Source organism: Odocoileus virginianus, chromosome 13 (genome assembly GCF_023699985.2).
Source record: "Odocoileus virginianus isolate 20LAN1187 ecotype Illinois chromosome 13, Ovbor_1.2, whole genome shotgun sequence".
In the NCBI taxonomy this organism is placed as follows: Eukaryota; Metazoa; Chordata; class Mammalia; order Artiodactyla; family Cervidae; genus Odocoileus; species Odocoileus virginianus.
The window spans coordinates 46,906,643-46,926,125 of NC_069686.1; the positions used below are offsets into that span (position 1 = coordinate 46,906,643).

At 34.9% G+C, this 19,483-nt stretch overlaps 1 protein-coding gene across 1 annotated transcript in view; it reads left to right on the forward strand.

The window, feature by feature from the left end:
- LRP1B (LDL receptor related protein 1B) overlaps positions 1-19,483 on the forward strand; it is a 2,064,747-nt gene that overhangs the window by 1,858,136 nt on the left and 187,128 nt on the right. The window contains 2 exon segments of the mRNA XM_070476260.1: positions 11,457-11,573; positions 18,864-18,970. Of these exon segments, the coding sequence (XP_070332361.1) occupies positions 11,457-11,573; positions 18,864-18,970 (224 nt within the window).

The window sequence follows — 19,483 nt, forward strand, 5'->3', positions numbered from 1 at the left end:
ACACATTAGAAATTGAAGGAATATTTAGGTGAGTTAAATTAATGCAGGTTTAATGATGATTCATATTTTCCATTGAGATACTTTGCTTTCTGCAGGGGTCTAGTGGCTGAATTAAAATGTGAATTTTATTTTAATTCCTTTATTTAAATTCCCATATTAAATTCAGCCCAAGTACGGTGTTTTGTGTTTTTTGTTTGTGTGTTTGTTTGCTTTTGCATTTCTTTTCATAACCTGTTGTCTCTCTGAAAAATATGATTCTGGAAGCAGATGCAGTATTAATATAGGAGGCAAGCAGGCTTTTTAAAAGGTGAATAAAGCCATCTAACATGGAAGTGCATTACTGAGGTTTTTAAAGACATTTGGGAGTAAGCCAGGTAAACAATCATGTACTGTAAGCAGAATCTTAAAAAACAAATCAATACCTTTCTGACTAGGCAGCCAATGAGGAATGATGAGATAAAGGCTAATATGATCATTTACTGATATGTAGCACCTGGTTGAACTGTAAGTCAAGTAAGGGACAGTTCTGTACTGAGAGAGACAGACCACCATATTTTTTTTAATAAGCCAAATTGTTTTCCTCAAATTACAACGTATGCCAAATTAATTTTTTTTGAAGTCACACAGTTCAGGAATAACAAATCTTATCCATGAAGACTTTGCAACTTTGTCCATATTTATCTCTGAGTGTAAATTACACTCTTTACATGAATCTAATATATTTCCCTCTGAGTTAGACCTTTTGCAGCTTCAGGGTTTTATAAAGGCAACTGTGTTTTCCTTGAGTTCACTTTAGCTCAACTTTTGACATGTATGCAATTTTAGTCATCATTTGGTCCATAAAACTGAGATCTTGGTATAAAGTGGCAAAAGAAGGAAACCGTGGAGAACTTTTTTTGGAGGGATTATTTATGTTCGCTTCAGTATGGTTTATAGTATAGGTATTAATGAGATTATGTGGATTCAAGACCTGGTTTTGCAGTTTAAGAGCTGTGGGCTTTGGGACGAGTAATTGATTGTAATGTGAGGTTTAGTGTTCTCTGCTGTTCAGTATACACTCCTTTCTGAGTTGCTCGGTGGATTACATGAAGCAAGCTTAGCCTTGAACTTAGAGAAAACACTCAACAAATACTAGGTGCTATTAATGTTTTCAAACTAAAGCATAAATTTCAAACTGGAATCTGAAACTACTAATATCAATTGAAAAACACTGCTCATAACAATATTTACTTAGAAATCTCTTTGTATAACCAAATTTTGATGTACCAACCACAATGAAATAAAAAATTCTGGTGCTATAAAAAAGGAAATGCAATTCTGGTTGAAAGGATAGACCTATTTGGTACTTTTATGCAGTAAATCTAGTCAGTAAATCAAATTATTGACCTCTAGTCAAAAAATCTTGTCCTTAGGTGCATTTCATTCTGTAGGAGTCTCAGTTTTCTTTCAGAGATGAATTTGGCTTATTTTTTCCTAGCATACCTTTATCAGTGTATGCTATCATGCTAGCTTTGTAAGTATGGCACAAAAGCTGAGAAAAAGGTAATTATCCAGAATATATGCAGACCAAAGAATCCATCATGGTGTTTCCAAGATTGGGGTTTCTGTATTGCTCTAACTATTCAGCAGTCATTCAAATTTCTGTCTTTATTTTGTCATAAATGTTAAAATGTATTTGAAATTCATTCATCAAAAAGAAAGTGGCCAAATATAGATGCTCTCTTCCAAGGAAGAGAAACAAGAGAATTTCTGTATAAAGCCTTGCTTGGTGTCAGTGCCCATCTGCACCAATGGACCATCTTCCTGATCTCTCCCAGCACTCTTGCTGAAGTTGACCTGTTTCCTCTCCTTCAGCCACCCTCATCTCCCTGTTTTCTTGGACTTTCCAGGCTTGCTTATTCTTTCAAGGTCCTATTTCTTCCTTGGATGTAATATGGTTCAATCCTTTCCTCTTTGCCAAATTTTCAAGGTCACTCTATTTTATAGTATCTTTTTTAAAAAGTATTTATTTATTTGATTGTGCTGATAGAATCTTTAGTTGCAGTGTGTGGGATCTAGTTCCCCGACCATGGATTGAACCCTGGCCCCCTGTAATGGGACCATGGAGTCTTAGCCACTGGAGCAACAGAGACATCCCAAGATCACTTTCTTAATATAGCATTTGCAGACTATCATTTGAAATCCCCCTTCCACACACATTCTCTATTCTCTTCTCTGTTTCTCACTATAGCATTCTTTACCCTCCAGTCAATGTTTTTGTTTTGTTGTTCTTGTTATTGTTTTTTCTTTCTAGTCTCAAATCACCACTTGGCCATTAGTATATAAATTCAATGAGGGTAGGGATTTATGCCAGTTTTCTTCATTAGTATAAACCCTATGAGCTCAGAACAGTGCCAAGTACATGATAGGCATTAATTCATGTTTGTTGACTAAATGACAACATATATCATCACCCCTTCCCTGGTGGCTCAGATGGTGAAGAATCCACCTGCAATGTGGGAGACCTGGGTTCGATCCCTGAGTTGGGAAGATCCCCTGGAGGAGGGCAAGGCAACCCACTTCAGTATTCTTGCTGGGAGAATCCACATGGACAAAGCCTAGTGGGCTGCAGTCAATGGGGTCACAAAGAGTTAGACACAATTAAGCACAGTGTAGTACATCCTTTCTTAAGTTGAGTTTTCCTAGAATTAGAACTTGCATTCACAAGACTTTGAATATAAGTGGTTTATTGGGGAAATGATAAATGATTCCACATATCAGTAATGATGGACAGTTAACCAAAGAAGGGAAGGGAAAATAGAAAGTACATTATTGAGCAATTTATTGCAAGAATGAGATCCATTCTACAAGGAAATTCTGTGAGATAGTGTAGAATAATCAGTTACCCTAAACAAAGGAAAGAGCTGAGATATTTATTCACCAGATCCTGTCAGTCATTTGTTTAACACAGCTCCAAGGAAGAGAAGGGCATAAGTGCCCTAAAAAGCACTCCCAGACTGGGGCCAGGCAGAGAGTCACACATGCTTGTAGTTAGAAGCCACTGGTTTAGCAGGGAGCTCTGTTATGCTGTGATGAAATAGAAGGGTGGAATGGAGGGGTTGGATGTACGGGTAGGTGGGAGGTAGGTTCAAGAGGGAGGGGTATATGTATACATATAGCTGATTCACTTCATTGTGCCGCAGAAGCACAATGCTCTAAAGCAACTGAATTCCATTTTTTTTTTTTTAAGAAAGTCATTAGATTAGCATAGACAGGGGTGATGAGTATCAAAGATTGTAGATGGGGTGCTGACACCATACATTTCAAAAATCCATACACCAGAACAAGACTTCATTACTTTGGGGTTCAACAATCTGAGGATATGCCTCCATTTGAGGGACCCTGAATAGCTCAACGTGTTGTTTCTCTTCTGTTCCCACCATGAATTTACAACAAAACCTTTGTTTTCAGTTTATATTAGATATAAATATGCATTAAATTCATTTTAAAGGAAAAAAATGGAAAGATGGGAATCTTAAAGACTGTCTAAGTATGTAAGGGGCAAGAGAGCATCCTACCATATATCCCCATAATTAGGTTAGAGTCTAAGACTGACAACTCTTGGCCACTCTCATCTAGCACAACTATATCTACTTCCTCTTTTTATCCTTTTCCAGTAACTTCCTTACAGCCTGTTATTTGCGTCCTTAAAAATAGAGTCTATGCTGTAATCATAACTTTCCATTATCTGCTCTACTGAAATGATTTTTCATATGAAAATAAGAGATGATATGACAATAAAGACTTTGGTAGGCTAGCATAAAGTGAGATTGGCCACCAGACAGTGCTATTACTAAAACATGTTTCTTTTCATGCACCCTTTCCTCCACACAAAAAGCAGTGTTTCTCCTAAGCATTGTGAATGATATAAACTGTGACTTTAAAGTTTTAGGGTATTGGAGATAAAATAAAAGCAAAGTGTGTTTTAGATGCATACTAGAACTAGCTCCCCTCACTTCACCCCTTAAGTTTACAATATGAGTTTCTAAATTAAAAAAACAAATCACAAATTCTTGTCAAGTGTGATAGATGGCATTATAGGATGTAATATGATCATTTCTAAAACTGCATAATGTGCATTCAAAAAATTTTTGCTGAAAATCACATACATTGCATTAACATGCAATTTTAAAAATGCCATGATTGGAGCTTCTGGAGAGCTAGCTTATTATAGATTCACCTCTTTATAAAGAAAATATGTCATTGTTAATTTGTTTTACTTATAAGCCTTTATCTTCTCTACCTGGAAGACTAATGTAAAAGTTTAAAAAAATTAAAAATTCAAAAGGAAAACAGAACTAAGAGAATCCCACCGGGACAAGCTACAGCTGGCATTGTTACTCTCAACTGCTGGTGCATTCACATATTATTTCTGCTTCCCCTAGAAGAACAGGTTGTGCATGTAAGTGCTCATTGAGGAATATTATCCTGATTGATGAGAAGTAACATGAAATTAATTTTCAGATCTACCAGACACTTTACAATGCAAGGCAACCTGCAGTTTTCTAGATAATCAATATCACTAATGCTATAATCACGTTTGTCATGTAGAGAATATGCTCAGAAAACGTTTACCAACTCCCATTTTCATGGAAGCCTGAGTTTGCAAATCATTTTTAAATAGAGACTAATTCTGAGACTTCTTGTAGAATGAGACTGCATTTCTCAGATAGTTATAAGCCAATGAAATATTTTGGGAATTATGTAAATCATCACATACAGAAAAGAATATTACTATTAGGAGTCCATACTATTTCTAAGCAAGATAGAGCATGGTATTTATATCAGTTAGGACTCTTGTCTGTAAATGACAGAAATTCAGCACAAACCAGTGGGGAAATAAATTTTCTGCCTCAGTTTCAAGGAGTGGATAGAGTTGACTTCAGGCACAATTTGGATTTAAGAATTCACATAGAGTTATCAGAGGCTTATCTTTTCCTCCAGTTTTGAACTATTAGTTACTTTGGCTTCTTAGATGGGTGCACTCTACATGGTTTTTAAATGACCCATTGCAACTTGAGGTTATAATACTTGCAATCATGAAAGAGAAGAAATCCTCTCCCTTTCAGCAGCCATGGAGATCACCTCAAATGATTTTTTTTTCATTTATTTTTATTAGTTGGAGGCTAATTACTTCACAACATTTCAGTGGGTTTTGTCATACATTGACATGAATCAGCCATGGAGTTACATGTATTCCCCATCCCGATCCCCCCCTCCCACCTCCCTCTCCACCCGAATGATTTTAATTGGATTTCTTTACTAATTGACAAAGACTCCTAAATTGCCCATCAGTATATCCATTTTTATTTCCCCTTTAGAAACAGAAGCCTAAATCTTTTGTTGATGCATTATTATTTAGAGTAAGTCATCACATTTCCCATCTCCCCTTGAAGCTAGATATTGTCATGTGACTAAGTTCTGCCTTTTGAAATGTAACCAGAAATATTGGGTGGCACATCCAGGATGAATATTTTGGGGGAGTTTTCTTAAAAAGTCTCCTTGTTTTGCCCTTCTATCCTCCTTCAGCTCTGCAGTGTAATGATTCAAGCACTAGTGGTCATCTTGGGCCATGAAGTGACTAAGAAAAATGGTAACCATTACTTAGGATGGTGGAACAGAATGGTAGAAATCTGTGTTCCTGAGGATATTATCTAGCCACCAAACAATCCCTGCACTGCCCTCTTTCATACTTCTTTAATACTGAAAGAGAATAATCATCTATTAGGTTTAAGTTATAAAATAACTGTTTTTAAATATCAGTAACATGTTTAAAATGTTGTTTTTGCAGACTAATTGTGTTCTAAGGGAAGAATCCACCTTAGGTCATGGGTCTTCCCCTGGTGACAGAGTAGGCAGTGGTCCATGAATAACAGCTTCACCAGTTGTGGAAATAGTAGTTTCAAAACGACAAAAACAGGCAATAATAATGTTGTATATCTACTATGTTCATGTCAACCAAAAAGTTCTGTGTCAGTAAACCCTCCCTGCTATAGAACATACGGAAGGGTCAACTTGCATCATCACTGTTGAGGAACTCATAACCAGTCAATGAGCTTTAGAATATTTGCAAGCAGCATATATAGGTATATTCATTTCTATGTGATGCTAATAGAGACCTGGAGGCAGATTTAGAGTGAGAGATCAAAACTGTATAAGGTTGATTTAAAGAAAGAACATAATGATGTCTATATAAAGAGGTTATGTTTTGGTACCCGACAGTTATCCTGCCCCAGTAGTAGACAAGATTTTCTATCAATACAAAAGAAGGTGCTCCAGTCCAACCCCAATTCTGAGCCCTTCCTTCTAACTCTGTGACGTTAGAGTCAGGAGGAAGACACAGGGAGCTGCCGTGATGGAAGCTCAGGTTCATTGTTATCACAATTCTTTGTGCTTCAGTGTTTCTGTGACTACATTACTTTTTCTGTAACAGAAATCATTGCATGTTACCCAGCTGCCTGTAATCATTATATTTTCTGAACTGGAAGATAGATAATGATGATTACAGAAGAATATTAACATGATCAACAAAAGCTCTGTATTTCCAATATTTCACTTTTTAATATGAAGAAAAGTTTGTCAATTCGTTTTTCTTAATATCTTTTAGAAAATAAACAAGTTTAATTTTGATTAAGTTCAATTTGCCAATTTTTTTGATTATTGTTATTTGTGTTCTAAGAAATCAGAGAAGGGCATGGCAACTCACTCCAGTATTCTTGCCTGGAGGATCCCATGGACAGAGGAGCCTGGAGGGCCCTAGTCCATGGGGGCCCAAAGAGTTGGACACGACTGAAGCGGCCTAGTAAGCAAGCACTCTATCTACTCCAAGATTATGAAAATATTTTCCTATATTCTAGAAGCTTTATATTACACTTACAATCAACCGAGATTCATTTTTGTGTATGGGTGTGGTGGGTTGAGATTTATCATTTTCATATAGATAGCCACTTATTTCAACAATAGTTGCTAAAAAAGACTTTCCTCTTCCCATTAAATAGATTTAGAGCCTTTGTTGAAAATCAGTTAACAGTATGTGTAGACTTATATTTCTGGTTTCATTTTGTTTAATACTGTCTTGATACTGTAACTTTAAGTAACTTAAAATCAGGTACTATAAATACTCTAGCTTTGTTCTTTTTTTCAGTATTGGCTGATTGTTCTAGATCCTTTGCATTTAAATATAATTTTAGAATAATCAATTTCTTAAGAATAATTAGATTAGGATAACATATCCCTTCAAAAGTAACTTGCTGGAATTTTAGTAAGGATTTCATTAATTCTGTATATTCATTTAGAGAAAGCTATAGCAATTTGAGTTTTTTAGTCCGTGAAAATAAATATCACCGCATTTTCTTGGACATATTCTTTCTCTCAGCAATGCTTTATGGTTTTCAGTATGGTCTTGCACAAATTTCACTAGCTTTATTCCTGGGTATTTGTTGTTTCATTGATACCATTGTAAAAGTTTAATTTTTTTTATTGCAGATATATAGATATATGATAAACATATACATTGATGTTGTATCCTATGGCCTTCCTGTTAGGTAGTTAGACATTAGCAACAAGGAAGTGACAGGGGTGAAAGATGCAAGAGGGGGATAATTCAGCTAAGCCCCAACCATCTGAGGACCCTCACTTGGGGGACAATCATTTAGGCCCCACCCATCTGGAGACCCTCCTCTGACCTCACTCAGAACCTCTGAAACTCTGGTTGGTTGGCGAGCAACTTATCCTGATAAACAGGGAGCGCAGTAACATAAGAGAAGGCCCTGGGCATTGCATGCCCTGACTAGACTGGCATGTAACTTCTAGTAAACTCAGACTTCATATATACCAACATTATAATAAAATCTACCCCTCCCCACACACACCCAAGCAATAATGAATGTGTTACAGATATCAGGGCAGTCAATCAAATAGCTATTCCCTGTCTTTCACCCATGATTACACTCCACCTCCTCATAGAACAACTTATAAAACAACCTGAAGCCTGTATGCATGCGTGTTTAAGTCACATCAGTCATGTCTGACTCAGACTCTGAATTGCAGCCCACCAGGCTCCTCTGTCCATGGTATTCTCCAGGCAAAAATACTGAAGTGGGTTGTCATGCTCTCCTCCAGGGGATCATCCCGACCCCATGATGCAACCTGCATCTCTTATGTCTCCTGCATTGGCAGGAGGGTTCTTTACCACTAGCGCCACCTGGGAAGCCCCTAAGCCTGTATAGGTGGGCTGGTTTTACTTTCCAGAAACATCCCCGCTCTCTCTCTTAGAGTATATCTATGCTTTAATAAACTTTGCTTTGAGCTTAAGCCTGAAGTGGTAGTTTGCAAATTTCTATTGCAAGGTCCAAGATTGCTGGTTGGGGACTCCAGTTGACTTCCTCTGTTGAAACTCTGTCTGACACATCGCATGGTAACATTCCAAATTCAGTTATTAATTCAGCAGTTTATAGCTTCCTTTGGCTTCCTTTTGGTATAAGGAGAAAACTAAATCTATCTTTCGCCCCTGTTTCTCAGTCCACTTCCCCAGTTCTTATTCCACAAGGCATCACAGAACCAGATTCTTTTCTCTCTTTTGAGAAATAGGCAGTGCACATAAAAAGTAGCCCCATACAGTATATATTACAAACAATTTTATATTTTGATGGTCCCTCACTCCACTTTTCTGGGAGGATCCAGTTTGTTTCTGGGTATCTACAATTCATATGAAAATGTATTAAACAAGTTTTCATATACTATATTTGTTTTCTCCAAATTTATAATATAAAAAATGAAAGTATTATTCCATTCCTATTTAACAATATGAATGAATAGAAAACTCTACATATTGTGAGTATTTTTCTGGAGTATTACAATTTAGAATTATATATGTTCTGTTCTACAATCGGTTTGAGGTTTAGTGGTTTTCAGTATTGGCTGTTCATTGGAATCATTCAGCTTGCTTTAATAAAAATACTGATATGTGGGTTCCACCCAAGAGAATCTGATTTTATTGATATGGAGATGGACTGGGCAGAGGGATTTTTTAACATTCCCTTGGTGACTTTAATGTGTAGCCAATTCAAGAACTGCTATTTATACCTATATAGTTTATATAGTTTGTATTTGTAATCTTTATAAGTAGTGTCATGGATCAAAAAGTTAAATAGCTTGGAAACAAAATTCAAACAACCTTACATAAAGCAATTAACATTTTCATATGACTCTTTCTGCAACGTCCCAAATGGAAACCTTAGCAATGAACTGTAATGAACTTATAACTGTAACTTGTAAGTGTAAGTCTCTTTCAAACACAAAATATGATACAATTTAGGGGAGAAAACTTAAAAACCCATTGTACTGATACTCAGTACTGATCGTTAACCTTTTGTAGTCATGGAGAATTGCCTGGGTAAAATGTAATACTAAGTCAAATGGTCTATTTCTCTGATCCAGATTGCTTTCTTATATTCTTCTATTCTAAAAATTTAAACAATATTTTAAATAATGCAAGCAACACATGGCAAGGAATAAATAAAACCACTGTTACCTAGAGTATTAGTTTTAGAGGAGTTTGTTTTAATTTCCAAAATGAAGTAACTATCTAAATAGTTCAGTATCAGATACAATATCATGATGGGTTATTTAAATTCCAGTATCTTAGCATGTTGCTTGATTGAGGTGTGCATAATGCTACATTAGAACTTTTGTAAATTTTAGACCAATTTTTGAATCTAAAGTTAGGTATACAGCACAGGCAAAAAAAATATTATGAAACACAGTACTCAACACAGTGACACAGTTAAATTCTGAGTAATCATTACCAGACAGGCAGGTATTCAGGAAGGATGGAAGAGGGGGAGGGGAATATTATCTCTACCCATCTCTCTATCGGTATGCATATATTTATTAGGCTATACCTAATTCACACATATTAGTAGAACAGTGCATTTGAAGTCTATCATGAGAATTTCTACAAAAATATAAAATGTTTCTGGAGCAGGATTGGATATAAATTCCTCCTTTGCCATTTAAGACCTTTGTAAAATTGGAGAAATCAGTTAAACTCTTAAGATTTACTTCTCATTTGCTTAAATGCATGTAATAATACTTCTTAGGAATGTTATGAAGATTGAGTGTGATCATGTTTATGAAAATCCTTACCCAACTGGTGGCCTGGATCTTCAACATATGATCATTACCTGATGTCTTAATTAAACCTAAATCACTTTTATTTTCATATTATTTAAATCTGAATTTTGTAAAATGCAATTTCCAGTAAAGAGTAGCAACGGACACCAAATAGCTTCTCCTCTCCCTTAGTAAATTTATTTTGCCAATCTCAATCATTTTAACACTTCATTATCCTTCTCTAACATGGCTGAGAAAAAAAAGAGTTGATCTAAGTATGTGAAAGGAGAATATATCTTAAATTGTGCACTGACATCAATGCTCTTATTATTTTATGTACTGGAATTTATATCATCTTGATGCTTTGACCTTGCTAACTCAGTGTATTTCATAGATCAAAGATGATATTTTCACTTAGAGAACTTGTTATAATTATAGATATACCCAATCACAATTTCCATTTTAGCAAAATTCCCAACTAATTAATATATACACACATTAGAGTTTAAGAAGCAGTGGAGTAGATTATAAACAGTTGGATATTAGTCATGAAAATTTTTAAAGATCTGATCTAAACTTTGCATAAATTCTTATTGTATAAATTTTTATTCTGGATCCTATGGATACAGTTAGATTTTTTGTAAAGAACAGAAAATCAGGAGTCAACGCACACTTTTTTATTTTTTTAATTGGCTGTGTCATTTAGTGGTAGTGAAAATCCATCAAGTTCTTAAACTTCTAAGAATATCTGTCTTAGCATTTTCAAAGTGAAGGGCTAGTTAATACATTTCCTGGTACTCAATGGGGTTATTTAGAGGTTCAGATGAGCTGGCACTTTAACAATTGTTAAGGTCTTTACTTAGGCACTATTGTAATCTATACATTTAGATCAGCTGACCATAGGTAAATTTTGAGTAAGAACTTCTAAAGAAGGAAGACAGGATGGCAACCACACAGTTTGGTTAATAACTATTTCTTTATGGCTGCTACTTTATAGCAAAAATAGAAGATGGCTTAGGGAAGGAGTATCTTAAAGAGAAGGGTAGTTTTCGGTAATCTTGATCTTTATTTTTATTGACTGATTTGTGTTGAGTGGATGGTCCAATCAGTTGCTTTGTAATTAGCTCACAATGAAATATTAGTCAGAATTTTCCTTCAATTATTCCTAGGAATGCTTCTCAGTTAAGAATTGACTTGAGGTCCTAGGAAATGTCATGTCGCCTGGATTCACACTGCAGTGAGGACACCGTGAGGGATATTTTTATGGAAGCCAACAATGCGAATTCTGGTTCTTTCCATTACAGATAAAAAGACTTGTGGTCCTCATGAATTCCAGTGTAAAAACAACAACTGTATTCCAGATCACTGGCGGTGTGATAGCCAAAATGACTGCAGTGATAATTCAGATGAAGAAAACTGTAGTAAGTAACTCTTGCTTGAGAACATTGCAAGCTTGACAGTCTATTCAATAAGCAGGATAGCAATTTTTAGTTTAGTTAAGATATGAATTTGAACCTGTCTTGCAGCTCACATTTTTATACATGTATTCACATTTGAACAAGAATATTCAGACTAAATTGACCTGAATCTCAAATGGTAGAATTATTGAAATGGCTCATCCTGGGAGTTATTTTCTTACAGTTATCAGAATTGGTATGAAAGTATCATGAGGTTTAATGCAATCTGTTAGTATGCAATGAAAGAAACCCTTGATGCAAGTTCATACAAAGAGCTGAATGATGTGGAGACAGTACAAAACATATCATTCTTTAACCGATGGTATTCATTTTATTTCAGTCTCAAATCCATTTACACTACAAATTCACCCATGAGCATCTTTCAGTGTAATATCATTTATTCTCTCTGGAGTGGTGAACACCACATGTATTCAGGATGCTATTCTCTGAAAATAGAATAAAGCAATTTTCATCTTCTGCCTTCTGCATTTTTATGTAATAAGTTTAAAAAACATTAATTAGCCAGCGATTTTATTTTCTAAAAAGCATGAAAGTATGGAAAATTGTGACAGTATCTCTATCTTCTAGCATTCATTTCTGAACGTATTTCTTACCAGCACTTTCTTATACTGCTGTTTAAACAAAAAGGCAATATAATCATGTTCAAAGTAAGATAATAATCAAAATTCCATTATTAAATATTAACATTTTACTACTTCCCAAAAGAATTTATGACAACAATAATATCTACTCTTATACATTAAACTTAGAATATTCATTTCCCATGATGCAAGAAACAAAATAGGAATTGTTATATTAAAATGTTGGGATATATTATATAAAAGCATACAATTAGTGGAATCACAGCCTTAAAAAACTACTTGGGTATTCAGTTTGCAAAATATCAACTAATGATTTGAGTCACTTTCAAAACTTAATCTGACTAGTATTTGAGGATCAGGGACCTTAAGCATGAAATCTCTGGATAATTATGATTATGAAATACTTTGAATATAGAAACCTTTATTATTACATCTTCATATAAATATCTCCCAACTAAATATACTCTTTAGAAAGGTTAAGTGCATTGCAGAGATTTATTAGAGTGTTTTAGATTTCTTTAAACATTAATTAAAAAATTATATAGCAGGTCTCAGATTCTGTACAGTGCTTAAAATAAAAATCTAATGGGTGTGATGATGGTAAGACTAGAAGAGTGATTTCAAAAAACAATTGTGTATGAACTTTTTATTTATTTTAATTTCATTTCAGAGCTTAAATACACAGATTAACTACTCAGCTTAGTTTTGGAAAATTTAGTGTTAATTATCAATATTATCTTGGCTTCCCTGATAGCTCAGTTGGTAAAGAATCACCTGCAATGCAGGAGATGGCAGTTCAGTTCTTGGGTCAGGAAGATCTGCAGGGGAGAAGATAGGTTACCCACTCCAGTATTCTTGGACTTCCCTTGTGGCTTAGCTGGTAAAGAGTCTGCCTGCAGTGCAGGAGACCCGGGTTCAATGCCTGGGTTAGAAAGATACCCTGGAGAGTGGAAAGGCTACCCACTCCAGTATTCTGACCTGGAGAATTCCATGGACTGTATAGTCCATGGGGTTGCAAAGAGTCTGAAACTACTGAGTGACTTTCACTTTCATAAATAATATACCAGAGAGGAAGCATCTGTGACTGAAGGATATTGAAAATAAGAGAAGGAGGTGGAAAGGCAACAAGGAGACTCACATCTTGGAAGACCCTTTATTCAAGTGGTAATTTAAATGGTGTGAGAAGTTAGGTTGCTGTTTTAATGAGACAGGAAGGGGATGAATGAAGCCAGCTGAGATAGCTGGCTTTTGAGTCTTCTGGGGTTTCCTAAGTGGCCAAATATAAGTTTGCTGATGTCTCCTAAAAGTCATCTTTTGATGCAAGAAATCTAGGAGAAGGAACAATTGCATCTCACTTATCACCATGGAAACTTAGTGATAAATCACTGTAGCCACAGAGCCCTTAAGAAAAAGCAAGGTAATAGACTGCAGTATCAAGCATTGCAATATAAAATACCCAATTATGTGTGGATCTCTTTTAGTTCCTGCTAAGACAAGCAATATTGATGAATTTTCCAAGAAAAGATGGAAGTGAATGAGAATGAAGCATATTATAGTTGTGACATGGAAGAATAGAAGGTGTATACCTTCTATTTATACCTCTGTATAAACATCAGAGTAGATAGCATGTTAAAAATGGAAGAATGTTTAAGAGTAAGGATCAAGGGCTGTAGATCATTAAGTGGTGTTTGAATATACCATCTTGACTAGGCCAGAAAAATGGGGAGATTAAAGCATTGAAAACGCCACCAGTTCTACATAGACAGAAGCTGAGTCTCTGAAGAATGCGATGAAAATACAATATATCTATAGTGAGCACCAAGAGATTAGTCCTGTAGAAGTCAGCCTTAGAAAAAAATACTGTGGCTGTATTAAAATGCTTTTAAGATGTTTCCAATGTCTTATTATATATTGAAACTATTAAAATGATATGTACATAATTATAACAAAACTATTATCATTATATACACATGATATAATATGTATTGTAATTATGACTACATACTATATATACATATCATAATTTTATGTATAGTTATATATAGATGACAACAGTATACTCAAGAGGGCAGTGGTATATTGTTATCATGTTTTCTAAATGTCATTAGTCAAAGATATGCATTTTAGTGCACATTTGTCATTTATTGTTAGCCTTTATTAAGTAGTGAAACATACCAGAGATAGTCAGTCTTACACAATAGCAACATTTTTTTTAAAGGCCTGCATACTGCTAAATTCACTCACATTTGATTGTCTCATTTATTTATTTATCATATGTATCTGAGTTCCCCTATTTAAATGTCTGGAGATGGTTGAAGAAGTAGAACAATGTCCCATGATCGGCTCAGTGCCTGACACATATTTATAATATTAACACTTTACTATAAAATTTGCTTTTGGGCTTCTTTGTTTATGAATCTCTTATAATGAATTAACTTTTTAAATTGAGTTGGAAATATTCCAGGCATAGATATGGAAAGAGTTGGAATAGCAGTATGTTTTAGTTTAATATGACTTCTAATTTTTTATATCTACATAGGATAATTAGCCCATTGTCATTTCATCATCTGATGATGATCATTTCCCTTGTTAAGTGTTCAGCAGGGACATTTTATTTCAGCAATGATTTCTGCTCTTAAAAATAAGAAAATTTCATTGTTATTGAAGTCATTTAGTAATCTGGAGCAAAGGTTTGGAAATATTTAAGAAATCTCAACATCTGTACTATTTTCATCAGCAACAAATATATATGGTATGTCTGCCTTCTAAGTAATTGATGTACAAAATAAAATTATTTAACAACTTTGCATTATTAAAAAGTAACTGGCACTCCAATGGATTTTAAAGTACCTAAATAATTTGATCAACTAGATAAAGGTTTGTGTCGAGAGACAAGCTGCATCTGCCTTATTTGAATTTCTAGTACTTTCACACCAAATTTATATCAGAAGATTATTTGTATAGCATGACAGTTATACTAATTATATTCTAAAAATTCTCCTCAGATGTTCACACTCACACTGATATAACTTTTGAACTTATCACCAAGAGTTTATGATAATATACCGAGTAGAGAAATTGGAGTCTGGAAGCTTTTATTCTCTGCCACTAACTCTGTGGCTTTAAAATTTGCTTTTATTTTCTGACTATGGCTTCTTAGATTTTGTGCAAGTTGTCTCCTATAGCTCCTTTCAGTTCTGAGGAAGAATGTTTATGCCTTCAGTACTATCAAAGGGAGTGACCAGTTTATAGGACACCCCTATTTTTTATCCTTATTATAGAATCCAGATCAGCCTTCTGAAGCATGCCCTGTAAAGTCATGTTCTTGGCTGTCAGTCTAGCTTGTTTAGATGAGATTTATGAAAAACCTGGTTAATCATTCATATATGGGATTCCCTATCTACTTTAGATCTCAGGAATAGGTAATATAAGACCAAGGCAGTGTAGGAAGAACATTTTAGAAATATTAGGGAAAATACCACGTTCAAATTTCCTTTCCAAATGGGTTACGTGCCAGGTATAGTCATTTTTTGGTTCTTTTTCACAAGAAAAATGCTATCATGCCAAGTTCTAAAAATTCATCTTTTACTTTATCCTGAAAAGATTAAAGGCAAGGTAAATGATAAGATAATACAATAACTTAGGATCTTCTCTCATAACAAAATTACACTTTCCTTAAGAGAGAACTTCTTTATGAGAGAACTAGTGGCAAAAGAGTCTAAGGCATTTAGATGAAAGTTAGAAACACATTAGCTACCCCATTCCTTGATGACATTTGTGTATGTGTAAATAATTCAGGATTTTTGGTTCTGGTGGTTTTTTTAAAAAAAACATGGTAGCGCATACAGAATTTCCATTTGTACTGAAAAATGTTTTTCCAAGAAAGTCTCTCAGATCCTTTATTCCTCTATTGGAACCGAATAATCAAAAATGTTAAAGCAAGTCTCTATAGATCAAATGTTCTGTGGAATTGTTGGGCAAATACCTTGATTTACTGGCTATACAATTTCCTTCATAACCTTGAATTAACAACATCCAGCCCTGCCCATAGCAGAGTGTGTAAAAGCCTGTTGAGGCCATGATAAACACACTTGTTCTTAATTAGAATAAAAGCAAATGAGAATATTAAAGGAAGAATTAGCATGTTTCAATACCCTCAAATGATGAAATTAAAGATTTTACTGCTGTTTTTAAAATATCTAAATGTAATCTGTTTTAAATGCACTGTCTCTGTTTAGTATTTAATGCAAATATCCAACGTTATTTACCATTATTCAAAAATTGAGCCTCTATTTATTTATTTTACTAGAATTTATTTTCCCTGAGAATAAAATGATGTGTGTCTGCAAATGGAAGGAGAGTGAAACAGATTCAGCATGGATGGATACAAAGAGAAAAAGGGTTTTCTTTTATTATTACTGTAAAGTAAAAGAGACATTGCTAGCTGTGTGCCTTGGACAATTAACTTGACTTTCCTGGGCTTTAATGTCAATCCCTGTAATAGGTGAACACTTATTACTTCCTCGGTTGTATGGAGGCAATGATATGGCTTTGCAGTAAAAGTACAGATCCTGGTGTCAGGTTATCTAGGTCCAAGTTTAATAGTAACTCTTTTACCTGCCAGATGATTTGGAGTAAGTTTTTTTATCCTTTCTCTGCTTCAGTGTACTCATCTAAAAAAGGGTCCAACAATAGTATCTACCTTATGTCATTCCCTTCTCCAGAGGATCTTCCTGACCCTGGGATTGAACCCAGGGCTCCTGCATTGCAGGCAGATTCTTTACTGTCTGAGCCACCAGAGAAGGCCACCTGTCTCATAGAATTGTTAACATTAACTGATGAGCTAATTCAACTACTTGGCATTATCTTCACCTAGCGCCAACAGCAAATAAAATATCAGTAGTTGGTTCAGTTCAGTTCAGTGCAGTCGCTCAGTTGTGTCCAACTCTTTGCGACCCATGGACCACAGCACCTCAAGCCTCTCTGTCCATTACCAACTCCCGGAGTCCACCCAAACTCATGTCCATTGAATCGGTGATGCCATCCAACTGTCTCATCCTCTGTCATCCCCTTCTCCTCCTGCCTTCAATCCTTCATCAGGGTCCTTTCAAATGAGTCAGCTCTTTGCATCAGGTGGCCAAAGTATTGGAGTTTCAGCTTCATCATCAGTCCTTCCAATGAACAATCAGCTGGTATTTTTTTATTATTGTTATAGTTATTAATATTACTATTAAGTTGTTTTAAAAATTAAAATGTCATATATGTGAATATAGTGCAAGGACAAAAAGAAAAACTGTTCTTGTCATGCTGTCTAAACAAAGGAATATTTAAATATGAGGGAGATGCTCCACTTAGTGGCTCTTTTTCATTCTATTGATAAGCATCTTATCTTATTCATAGCCAGAAGTTCACATTTTTAAAATAAAGTCCCAGAGCAGAACAAAATGCTCAATACATATTATATTTTTCAAAGTTCTTCCAGTGTTCTCAGAAGGGATATTTATATAGAAATGTAGGAGCCTTCATGATATCAAACATTTGGATGTTACCCGATGGTGAGAAATTGAGTGATTATATAGAGCAATATTTAAATACAGGCTGAATTATGCACAATCTTTATGTATAAATTATGCTTTATATGAATATTCCTTAAATTTTATTTCTGTTGCCTATTTCTGTTTTACCTGAACAAGAATATTATTGTGTGTGAGACAGGACAGTTGTAAATACAATTAGTGAGAGGGGGAATGAGGGTCTCTCATCATGCCAGATATCAGTTCTGTTTAGAGAATGAAAACCAAGCAAGAGGTGATGGTCAGCAGTTATACTGATTACTTGTTAGGGACAAATTTCTGCATCCTACCTCATTGTCCAGATGAAACATATCCCGCATAGGAGTTGAGCCAAATAACAAGTCACAATATTTGGCTTAGGTCCTATATGGAAAATGGTGAAGCATAATTAAATTAACAGTTAGCAAATTATCTGAAATGGCAGGTAAATGAGGTAAGGCATAAGCAAACAACTGCACAAATAAATAGGCAGTTTTCAAAGAAGAATCTCCTTCAGCCGCTTCGATCCTTACCCACCCGATCATGTCCAATAACATCCCCACATATCCTTTTAGTTCTAGGAGTCTGAATTTTCCAGGGACAGAACTGAAGAATTAGAAAGTCATTAGAATACATAATAAAAGATCATGAACCAAAGTTTAGACTCTTCAGTTAATAAATAGTCCTGTGTACCCATAGGGAGCAACAAAATGTCTTATATCCATTAAGTAAATGCATAATATGATTTAGAATTTCAACTGGAAAAAATTGTTGTTTTACTTTAATATGTAGATTTTTATGCCTTTTTTTTTTTTTACTTTACTGCTGCATTTTCTTTAAACAGTAGGCTATTTATCTTTTGCATTTTTTCAATTTGTCTCTAATGCCACTTTCTATTCATGACTTTAAAAATAAATTTGAAAAATCATTACATTATATACCATAGATGCTTCATGAAATGATTTTTTTTTTCTAAACAATTTATTGGTTCTGCCTGGCTAACTTCTTTTTTCTTAATACTGCCTCACGTCATATGTCATATAAATTTTAGAATGAAGTTGCATGAATAGAATAAACTTGTGTTATTTTTCTGTCCCCAGAGCCACAGACCTGTACACTGAAAGATTTTCTCTGTGCCAACGGGGACTGTGTTTCTTCAAGGTTTTGGTGCGATGGAGATTTTGATTGTGCAGATGGCTCGGATGAGGTAGGCATCTTTGAGAAATCAAACAAAAAATAAAGTGGGTCCTTAAAGTTGCATTCTTAATTATTATTCCATTCAAGGAGTGTGACAGGGACAGCTCTGAATGCACTTTGCTCCTGACACGCTAAGATATGTATCATATCTATGCACTGCGCTGCACACATCCAGCATGGGGAATAGCTCTTGTGCTTCTATTGACAGTTAATTTTATAGTCTGTTTTACCTCAAGTAGTGAATGGCTGGATTGGGAATAAGATGTTTGGAAACCCTATTCCCTACAGCTGATGCCTTTGCCATCTGTGAATTTGTTCGTAAATTTGCAGCAGTATTTATAGTCAGGACTAATATTTTTATGCATTTTAAACAGTTTCTTCTCCCCAGACTCTTTCTTCAGTAGATATAGTCTTACAGACTTAGATGTGGGTCATCAATTTTTATGAAACCGCAGATTTAGCTTTGTTTAGATGATGACTCACAATCCATTTATAATAAGTTCTATGTACGCACAGTTAAGTG